This window comes from Eumetopias jubatus, unplaced genomic scaffold (genome assembly GCF_037043125.1).
Source record: "Eumetopias jubatus isolate StellerSeaLion01/CBP00866 unplaced genomic scaffold, mEumJub1_p1.0 scaffold_3, whole genome shotgun sequence".
Classification (NCBI taxonomy): domain Eukaryota; kingdom Metazoa; phylum Chordata; class Mammalia; order Carnivora; family Otariidae; genus Eumetopias; species Eumetopias jubatus.
In genome coordinates, this window is record NW_028274809.1 from 19,214,469 (window position 1) to 19,225,369 (window position 10,901).

The following is a 10,901-nucleotide window of genomic DNA, read 5'->3' on the forward strand; positions in this document are numbered from 1 at the left end:
GTGTTCTTTATAGTAACTGTTTTCTCCCACCAGGATTCCATCCAAGATCATCCCTTGCATTCATTGTCATTTCTCTTTGGTCTCCTTTTTAATCTTGAATAGTTCCTCAGTTTTTCATTATCTTTTATGAAATGGACATTTTTTAGAAGATTATTTATTTATTTGAAAGAAAGAGAATGAGAGAGAGAGAGAGAGAGAGAAAGAGAGAGCACATGAGAGGAAGGGGCGTTAGAGGGAGAAGCAGAGTCCCCGCTGAGCAGGGAGCCCGATGCGGGACTCGATCCCGGGACTCCAGGATCATGACCTGAGCTGAAGGCAGTCGCTTAACCAACTGAGCCACCCAGACGCCCCTGAAATGGACATTTTTGAAGGGGAGTCAACTCACTTTTCATACTTAAAAAGAAAAAAAAATCCTGAGATTTCTTTTTAACTTTATCCCATTTCTGCAGAGTCACACTTTTTTCAAGCAAGCATTAATACATATAATTGGATTTTTGATCAAAATATTCAGTTGAGTCTAAATAGTTTGGTCAAAATGGTTTTTGAAATAACATCATACCTTGATACAATCACAGAAGATTAGGCGGGTTGGGCAATCTTACTTTAAACTCAGAAAATCCTTTAGCTCCAAAACCGGCAAATATGAACCTCCGAATCTAGATCATTTCCATTGCCTTTGGCCTAGTCCAGGAACAAAGAGCTCACAAGTCTATGTGCAGCTTCCCTTAACTTAGCTATCGTCCACTCTAGAACAATAACAGACAAAGGCAAGATATCTACTGGCAATAGGTAGGTACCAATTACCACCATCGATTTACTTTGGCTGCTTCCAAAGTTCAAACACTGGTTTCGTTTAATTTAAAGACGTCTATTGAGCATCTACTATGTGCCAGGCCCTGTGCTAGGCTCTGGGAATATTCAGGTGATGAAAACAGTCCCTGCCTTCAAGTGTAAGCATTTTAGTGGGAGATATACACACACACACACACACACACACACACACACACACACACATATACCTATATATCCCCTATACCACACTTGTATAGAGAAAATGAAGATTCTATGTGATGCACGGAAAAAATAGAATTACACTGAGGGAACACTAGGAGAGGTCTGAGATGGGGGGCAGGTGACCTGAGACATCAGGAGAGTCTTTGTAGATGGAGCGTGGCCTAAAGTACATGTTAAGAGACGAGTGAACTGCTTGCAAACAGAGAGATACGGTGTGTGTCTGTGTGTAGAGCAGAGGTGGGGGAGGGCAGTGCAGCCGAGCAGAGGGGAGGATGAGCTGTTTGGGGTTTGATGCTGTAGTGTGAAAAGCAAGAGCTCGATCCCGGGACTCTGGGATCATGACCTGAGCTGAAGGCAGACGCTTAACTGAGCCACCCAGGAGTTCTGAAATAAATTCCCTTCTTGTTTTACCACCACCACCACCACCAAAAAAAAAAAAAAAAAAAAGGCAAGACAGGGAAGGGGCAAATCTCAGAGGTTTTTTAACCATATCAGGGAGCTTGAATAAAAGTTTGTAGAAGGAGAGCCTTTGATCAATATTAAATAGCAGAAAGGTCATCAAACTTGTATTTTAAAATAATCTAGCCACATTTGGGGGCATGAATTTCTGTGGAGGACAAGAGTGTGGACAGGGAAACTGTCATAGCGCATCAGGTAAGCGATGAGGAGGGTGTGAATTAGGGCTGTGGTACAAGTGACAGAATCAAGAAATAATTAGGATTTTCAATTAGCAGCAACTGGTAATTGGGTGTGGGATGACGGAGAGAAGTAGGCCTTCGTGGTCAGTGGTGCCAGCAAGCAAGATGGAAAATAAAGAAGTCTATCTGTTTAGGGGAGGGGGGCAGCAGAGGGGAAAGAGTTTTCTGTATGCTGAGCAGAAAGTACGCATGGGATGTTCAAGGGGAGATACCTAGTTGGAAGTTCCGGGCAAGGAGTTGAGCTAAGATGTAGAAGTCATCAGCATAGGAGTGGACACCTGACATTGCCCAGGCAGCGAGAAGCAAAATGAGCCAGTGACACTCAGTGACCACCAACATTTAAGGGAGCAGGTCGAGGAAGTCCAAGGAAACTTAAGTCAGCCATTGAAAGCAAAGCCATATAGTGATATATTGTCCTTCCACGATGAAATTAACAGTTCTTGACCTGTTAATCCTTGATCACTGTACTTTTGAAGATCATTTACATGTACTCTGTTCCGCAATATCCCTTGACCAGAAAAACCAATTCTGCCCAGCACCACTACTAATCAGATTCTTCTCGAAGACTTCATTTCTATCCTCTGAAGTCCTACAGATCACCTGAAGGCAGCTAATGTGACTGAACGCAGCTCCCCCTTCTTGGAGCCTTCTTTGTTCCCTCCACAGTTCCCCATATGACCACGTTCAGCCTTCATCTCTGGTGATCCCTTCCTGGGCGCACTGCAATTTGTCAACTTGTTCTGAGCAAAGCAAGCCATCCCCTGGCAGTATTCTAACTTGTGCAGGGCACACTACATACAGATATTATCTCCCTTGCTTTGGAAACGGTATTTCTAGTAATGCAGCCTAAAATTTAGTTTATGACCAGCCGCCTTACACTATTAGCTGTTGGAATGTCTAGGTAACTGGAGTGCATGGCCCTTCCCTCCAGTGTAAATGTAACCGACTCTTCCTGCCCCAGCCTGTACTCTACAGGTGATTTTTGTTTAGCTTAAATCGTAGGTTTCACATTTCTGCTCATTTTTCTTTCACTCATAGGAAAAGCTTTCTTGTCCCTTTCATCATGGGGCAGAAAAGAACCAGGGCACCTGTTAATGAAAAAAACTGTAGACAAACATGTAGCAACCATTAGACTAAGGTGAATGTCAAGAATTGACCCTCATGGGACTTCCAATCTATGGTGAATGTTTTGGTCCAACTGAGGCGTCTGTCTTCATCTTCAGACTGTAAGTTTAAGAAGGAAATGGATTAGAGATGAGACATATGGCAGCCATTGTCTTTGATTAGTTGGTTCTATTTTTCTTGCATTTCCTGGGTTTTTTTTTTCTTTTTTAAAAGATTTTTATTTATTTGACAGAGACACAGCGAGAGAGGGAACACAAGCAAGGGCAGTGGGAGAGGGAAAAGCAGGTTTCCCGCTGAGCAGGGAGCCCGATGCGGGGTTCGATCCCAGGACCCTGGGATCATGACCTGAGCCGAAGGCAGACGCTTAATGACTGAGCCACCCAGGTGCCCCTTCCTGTTTGTTTAGAACTGTTTTCCTATTCCCTTCTGAGACCTCTGGATGCTTAAAAGTTCATGTTCCTTAGAGGCAGAGGACAGGGCGTGAATCAGCTCTCACAGATGGTCTCTCAGGCAAAGGTGAAGTAAATGGGAAAGAAAATATTCCCACACACTTAGGAGAGACATGGCATATGAGTCAACCCCCAAAGTCAGGTAGGTCCCTCCAAGCTGTAGGCAGAGAGTGTGAACTCATGAAGAGGCCCTCTGCTAAGGTTAAGGTTTTCTCTAATGTTGTTCCCCAAAGAGCAAGAACTGCTACGAGTCCACTCGACGAGGCTGAGGTATTAGCTTGGTTCTCTATAGTTCCCATGTCCTTGAACATCTTCCCATTTGTGCCCTTTTAATGGACAGGGGCTTCCTGTTCCAGCACGATCGCTGCAGCCAAACTGCTTAGCAGATTTGGATCCTGACTCCCATTATTTACTAGGACTGTGGCTTTCAGGAGAGTTAATCCATCTGTAAAACAGACTTACTAATAGTATGTATCTCAGGATTATGAGGAAAAAACTTGAGTTAATATAAATCACTGGGGCACTCAGGTGGCTCGGTCGGTTAAGCATCCAACTCTTGGTTTTGACTCAGGTCATGATCTCAGCGTTGTGAGATGGAGCTGAGTCAGGCTCTGCGCTCAGCACAGGTTGGCCTGAGATTCTTTCCCCCACCCCTCCCTCTGTTCCCCCACCCTGGCACACTCTTAAAATAAAATCTTCAACCAACCAACCAACCATAAATCAGAAGAGTGCTGAGCACGTATTAGCCTTCAATTAGTGTAAGATACTATTTCTTTAGTGTACCTTGGCCGCAAATCAGTTTTGATATGGGCATTAAGCCCTAGTTGTTTCGGTCCCCAGGATAGATCAATCACAGCTGACTGAGCTAATTGGTAACATGTGCACGGGTAAGGACTTCTGAGGACATTAAGGTTCTAGGCAGCATAGTAAACAATTGTTTCGCTCCTCAATTTCTGATTGGGAAGACGAAGCGATTTCCTCCTGCATGTACTTTATTCACACATGCTAAATCTCACTAAACAAATCACACTGTCAGGGAAGATGACTAAGGGCAAGTTAGGGCTGTTAGGATAACGCTCGCTTCTGGCCTTGTTTTGCACCAAGGTAAATAAAGAGCCAGGAGCAAGAGAGACTGGGGAACAGGAGGGTGAGGAGGGACAGTGTGGGAGGCAGCTCGCAGTGAGGCAGGCGGAAAGGCAGCAGTTCTAGGCAATCAACACTTTATTTTTCCAGTCAACACCTGCACAGATGTTACTGTCCACCTCCTGACCCTACCAGGGGGTCCCACCACACTGGGCACCATCCAAGGCCCCCACAGAGCAGTCTCTTTATTCCTTCCTAGGATAGTAAGAAAGCCCTTCATCCCAACAGGACAGAGCTCCTGCTCACTGACACGGTGCTGGTGCACGCGCTGTGGGACTCCTGCTCTCCTCCCTTAGCAGAAAAGCCTGGGAGGAACGAGGACAACAGTGCCGTGTAGCTGACGTGGCCTTCAGTGACCTAAGCGCATCACCACTGGCCTGACCCACCACCCCAGGTTTAGTCCGCACCACGCAGACAGGAGCCTCCTGAAAGCTTAGCCACGGCCTGCTGGCCAAGAGTGGGGATTGAGCTGCTAAGGCCAGGGCACAGCCAGGAAATAAAGCAGAGGGAGACATGGGACAGGAGAGAACGATAAAGTGCCCAAACCAAGCCACCAGTGGGACGCGAGGACAAAGCAGCACAGGTCCCTGAGGATAGGAGGAAAAGAGAAAGGGACACACCACCAGGGCTTGAGGCATAGTGGAACGAGAAAGGATATGAGGCAGGGAGGCGAGTGCAGGCTGTGGGAAGGACTTCCCTGGCCCTGTTCACATCCACTAACCCACGTGTAAAATTATTTACAAACTTAAAACCAATCCCAGGCACGGGCACTGTACCAGGCCTGGGATGGCAGGCAGGCAGGCAGGCAGGGGGTGGACTGGCTACCATCTGACAGCCAGCTTCCCCATGCATGAGCTCTCCCTAGAGCAGGGAAGAAGGAGAGGCGCCCCTAGCCAGGAAACCCTACCGTGCCTGCAACCCCTTCCCCCACGGCTCATGGCTCTGCCACAGCCTGAGCCTCTTGGCCTGACTGTACCAGAGACGGGGCATCGGGCCCTAGGGAGGGAGGGGGCGGAGCATCGGGGGGCTCTGAGGATGTCTCTGGCCCCAACTCCAGCTCAGCATTCAGCTGTTCCAGCTCCCCCTGATCCAGCAATTCGAAGTCCTCCGTGGTGAGTGCCTCTTCTTCCTCGGGGGCAGGCAGGGGCCGGGGCAAGTCCTGGGGAAGAGGTGGGAGCACTGAGGGGGAGGGGACCGGGTCACTTTCAGCAAGGCAAAGTAGGGGTGACAGGGTGATCAGTGGAGTGGTGAGGTCACCACTCCCTGCCTCCGGGCTCAGTGGGCTCAGTGTCTCCACTGGTCCTCCAGGGGAGAGCTTCGCTCCATCTGTGGGAGAGCCTGCCCCATTGAAGTGCGTGTTCACAAAGTGAAGGGGGGACGAGAGCCGAAGCAAGGTTTCCTTGGCTACCACATCTTCCTCCTCCTCCTCCTCCGAGTCCAGGTCTTGCCTTGAGAGGGCCTGAGGGGGCCCCAGCAGGTCTTCAGGAGGGGCCGGCTCTGTCTCCTCTCCCTCCCCCAGCTCTCGGCTCAGGGCCTCCTCTGGCTCGCTTGGCAAGCTCTGCTGGTCCAAATCTGTGCCAGAAACAAAGGGTGAGGCATGGGTGGATGGACCTGCTGTTCTAAACCATCACAAAAGGCAATCAGTTCAAGGATGACAACTCAGGACATGGAATACTGGACCAGGCCTTAAATGGTTAAGGTCTTTCAGGAGCTTGAAGTCCAGTTAGAGCATCGGGTCCCAGAAAAAACATTTATGGGAGTGACAGCCACAGAGCACAGCCAACATCCCCAACAAGGAGCAGGAAGACTGGAAGGGCAAAGGGCTTCTCATACCCTCCGAGACATCAGTTAGCTGTGGAGTTGTGGCCCGGGATACAGAGAAGCCACCGCTCTCCAAGATAGAAGCCTCCTCGTCTGACAGCTCTGAGTCTGTAATGGCCAAAGCCAATGCTGTCTTCTTCACATCCACCTTCAGGAGAACCCGGATAACGCAACAGGTGAGAAAATGAGAGAACCAATTTTTCAAAAGCACCCCCCACCCGGTGACTCCCACCCCCTTGAGAAGCGGCTACTATGAAGCAGATTCTCCTCCAGCCTTCTACTTGACATCCCATCTCCCCTGGACCTCACCACTGGGGAGAAGCCGGCCAGTTCTGCTTCACTTTCACTCTCTGTCTCCGCCAGTGGCTCATCACCTCCGGGGGGTGCGTTCTTCCCCTGCCGCTCTAGAAAAATAAGAAGAGCAGGTCAGTGACCAAGCAGAGACAGTGGTGGGGGACAAATACGGCCAAGGAACTGGAAAGTAAGTTCCAGGGCACTTCATGAGCCATAGACCAATGCCCTTCTCACAGAACCCCCTCTTGGGTATGGGAGCCCCTTACTCTTCTTGTCGTGTTTGTGATGCAAGGCGTCAGCTTCTGCCTTCATGCTGTAGTCCAACTGCATGAGCAGGGGTTCCAGGCGAGTATACATCCTCTGGATCAGCTCATGATAAACCACCAGGGGCCACAACAGGATACTGAGCACTAGGAGGTTAGAGAGTTCACTCACAGCTCCCTACGCCTATTTCCTAAGGGCCCCCGTTTAACCGGTCCCTAAACCGAAAAGGCTGAAGGCTTTCTGGAGGCTGTACCAACCTCCTCCCTCCACATCTACTACTCTCCTCCCCAGATGACTCTTGTACTATTACTAATACTCCAGCACCCCCTGGAGACCTCCATAAATGGATAACCAGAGAGAGAGCACCATCCTCTCTTAGAGTCAGTCAGTCCCTTTGATTCAGCCCAGTAAAAGAGAAGGAAAGGGCTTCAGGAAAGGCAGGGGTTAAACCCTACTCACAGACAATGTAGGAAATCATAATCCCCGGAACATAGTGTCCCAATACAGCCAGCACAGCACAGCCAGAACAAACTCGAGCACAGAACTGCAGAGAAGAGCAGAGGGTCTAAAAATATATGCCCCATTCATCTGGGCAAGAAATTGCTGCTCAGCTGACAGAAGGAGGGGTATGCCTTCTAGGGATGTGGTGATCCAATCTAGTCAAGAGGATGCCCAAGACCACCAACCCAAGAAGTTTACACTAGACATCACCAAACACCCATAATTCAAACTGATCTGCTTTGACAAGATGCAGTATAAAAACATCAAATGCATATTCCCTGAAATGAGACTACTCCTGTACCAAGCTACTACCGGTGAATGTTGCCTCAAAAAGGCACCGGCCCTCTTTCTTCAGTGTCCAGCCAGCCAGGGATTTCACGTTACTCCTCCCCGCCTCCCACCCCCCTCTATTTCCCCACAGTGCAGGAAACCGTTTTATGATGTGGAGGTTACCTGAGCTGGATTCTGCCTCTTGTACTGCAGCAGCTCTTGCAGGTGAATCTGGAAGGTGAGCCAGCTCTCAGCCAGGTATCTGCACAACTCGGGCACACTCAGCAGGTGCGGCCGGGCGCCTGACCCCGCACCCTCACTGGGGAGACATGATAGGACCCCTGGAAGCCTCAGACACCAGCTTCCTAGGCACTCAAATCCCTCTGAGAATGCCAATGAGATCTTCACGCTAAGCAAGTGGACAACCCCACTTCCTAAAGGGAGGCTGTTCTGAACTTGGGGAAGCAAAGCCCAGAGTTTCCAAACCTCTGCCCCCAAAGGAGCAGGCACCCAAAAACCTAAATAGGAACCCAGGACCAAACTTGTTGCCAGTCCATTTGCTATGCTGGGGTCTGTGCCTGCAGAAGCTGCCGTGCACTGTGGTGACACTGGCACCAAAGCAAGACAGGGTTTGGGTATTTGTCTTCAAGAGGTGGCCTGCACTCACCTGTCAGAGTGTGTCTCCTCTGGAGATGATGCTATAAAGAAAGTAGGGGAACAAGTTGAGTGGTAGGGCTCTGGGAGACACTCCCTGGGGCAAGAATAGTTGCCCCTCCTCTGCATTCCCAGAGCACTTTCTTCAGATGCCAATTACAGAAAAAATTACATTGTTATTGCTGTTTGTATTTGTATGTCTCTCCTCCTTTAAACTTCACTCTTTTCTTCTCTTTTTAAAAGACTTTATTTTTAAGTAATCTCTACACTCAACATGGGGCCCAAACTTACAACCTCAAGATCAAGAGTCACACGCTCCACCAACTGAGCCAGGCAAGCGCTCCAAACTTCACTCTTTCCAAAGATTTTTTGATTTGCAAGACAGAGAGATCAAGCGCACAAGCAGGGGGAGTGGCAGGCAGAGGGGGAAGAAGGCACCTCACTGAGCAAGAAGCCCGATGCGGGACCCGAGCCCAGGACCCTGGGATCGTAACCTGAGCTGAAGGCAGATGCCCAATGACTGAGCCACCCAGGCATCCCAAACTTCACTCTTTTCAAACACATTTTTTTTTTAAGATTTTATTTATTTATTTGACACACAGAGAGAGAGCACAAGCAGGGGGTGCAGCAGACAGAAGGAGAAGCAGACTCCCCACGGAGCAGGGAGCCCCATGTGGGACTGATCCCAGGACCCTGGCATCATGACCTGAGCCGAAGGCAGACGCTTAACCGCCTGAGCCACCCAGACACCCTTCAAACACATCTTACTCATGTTTACATCCCAAGCAACTAACACAGCCTGACCTCTAATTGCTTCAAAACACCTGTTTAGTAGATACCCGAATAACAACAACAAAACAGAACCTAATACTCCTATGATTCCTGTGGTATGTGAAACTCTACCATAAACGTAACACGTATTTACTCATTCAGTCTTCACGTCCTTACTAAATTTTATCATCTTTGTTTCACAAAAAAGAAAACTGAAGCCAGCAGAAATTGAGTGGCTCTTACAAGGTCACATGCGTGGCAAATGGCAGAGCAAGCAACGGAACCCAGGCAATGTGGCTGAGCAGTTCACACTCTTTAACTACTACACTCACGTAACGCTGATTCTGAGAAGAAGGCAATTCTCCATTTCCCAACTAGGGAAGTGGTGGTGCCTGGCAGTTGGTTGCCTGCTGTACATTTTCCCTCCCCTTTCAACCCACCCAGAGGGGTCAGGCACAAAGCAAGTGCACAACGGGGTTTGGTGAATGAAGTTAACACTCACCTAAGATGTCAGGGAAAAAGCGAGGCTGCCAGAGATCCAGCAGAAAATAGGCCAGAAGTGAGACGCTGAGTAGGAAGAAGGGCCGGAGGGACGACGAAGACAGCAACCTTAGGGAGAAACGGGCACCTCGGCGGTGAGTGGGTGAGAGGCTCCTGCATCCATGGCGAAAGGCTGAAAAGCGCCCACTGATGGGGGAACGGGAACCTCCAGGCCTAACTCGAGACCCGAGATAGAGGAATGGGGCAACCCCGACGGACAACAGCCAGGGGAAGGGGGTCATTCCCCCGGGGCAAGTGTCAACCCCGGGAACGGGAATGGTGCTCGCGGCCCCTCCCGCCCCCGCTCGCCCGCGCTGCCCGGCCCCGCCCCCTCCTCCTCCGCAGCCGTTACCAGAAGAGGCCGTTGAGCGCGGCCGCCGTGACCAGGCTGTGCAGCGGTTTCTCCCACACCAGCAGCCGCTGCGCTGCCGCCAGCACCGCCTCCCAGCCGCGAAGCCGCAGCCACAGCGTCGTGGCCAGGCGTCCCACCGCCTCGGCCGTGGCCGCCTCCTCCTCCGCCTCGCCGGTGGCCTCCCCCATGCCGAGGCTCAAACCCAGGCCCAGGCCGAGGCTCAGGCCCAGCCCCGGGCCCCCACCTGCGCCGGTGTTACCACCGCCACCGCCGCTTGCCATAGCCCCGTCGCAGCCGCCGCCCGACCCCGCGAGGAGCCAGGGCTGCGCGGCCGCCGCCGGGGGCGCGTCAGGCGGAAGGGGGCGCACGCCGCGGAGAGCGCAGCCCAGGCCGCCGAGGCCCGTCACGTGACGGCGGAACAACGAGCCCGTCACGTGACGCACACTAACCGCCGGGATAGGGCGGCCCGCGCCTGCGCGCAGGCGGCTACCAGCGACCCTGCTTCTGCGCAGGTTCGTGTTGTGGCGGCTGGTGTAGTGCTCCCCCGCCCGGTTGGTGCGCTGTTGTGCTCTGCGGGGCCGAAGGACTGTGTCTCCGCGTTTCTGCACCCCAGCCCGTTTTCTTCTCCCTGTGTAGGCAGGGCGGCTAGGGAGTTGGTATTCCCGGTGTGATGCGCGCCGCCGAAGGGGCAGGGAGTGGGCTTCCAAATGCCCAGTGTCCCAAATGCTTCTGCTCGGGAAGGGCGGCGGCCGTTCCATTACTCAGCCCTTGACTTACTGGTCCATCCAGTTCCCTCCCCTCAGCGGATAAACAAACACCAGCGCGTGATTCGCCCGACTCAAAAACAGCTTCATCTAGTCAGAAAAGTTGTTTTCTCCTCATCCGCTTCCGTAAACTTTACTGCCTGCACGTACCGGAACTCTTTACGATCCCTTGCTCAAACAGGAGATTGGGGTTGCGGGATGAGTTTAAAAATAGAATCCTGTTTAGATGTTTATTTTGGGG

At 51.1% G+C, this 10,901-nt stretch overlaps 1 protein-coding gene across 1 annotated transcript; it reads right to left on the reverse strand.

The window, feature by feature from the left end:
• Positions 1-4,489: 4,489 nt before the first annotated feature.
• Positions 4,490-10,282, reverse strand: RETREG2 (reticulophagy regulator family member 2). Its single transcript, XM_028092170.2, has 9 exons — positions 9,897-10,282; positions 9,507-9,613; positions 8,247-8,277; positions 7,763-7,898; positions 7,268-7,352; positions 6,811-6,954; positions 6,560-6,654; positions 6,263-6,398; positions 4,490-6,001 (listed from the first exon to the last, which is right to left on the reverse strand). Exons 1-9 carry the CDS (start codon positions 10,175-10,177, stop codon positions 5,364-5,366), a joined length of 1,653 nt encoding a protein of 550 aa, XP_027947971.1. The 5' UTR covers positions 10,178-10,282; the 3' UTR covers positions 4,490-5,363.
• Positions 10,283-10,901: the final 619 nt, after the last annotated feature.

Excerpts from the sequence above, each read along its gene's own strand:
- RETREG2 (XM_028092170.2), bottom strand. The coding sequence starts at position 10,177 with ATGGCAAGCGGCGGTGGCGGTGGTAACACCGGCGCAGGTGGGGGCCCG. Across the intron at positions 9,614-9,896 it reads GCGCTCAACGGCCTCTTCTG|GTTGCTGTCTTCGTCGTCCC; the intron begins GTAACGGCTGCG and ends TTTCTCCCTAAG. Across the intron at positions 6,955-7,267 it reads TATGATTTCCTACATTGTCT|TGCTCAGTATCCTGTTGTGG; the intron begins GTGAGTAGGGTT and ends CTAACCTCCTAG.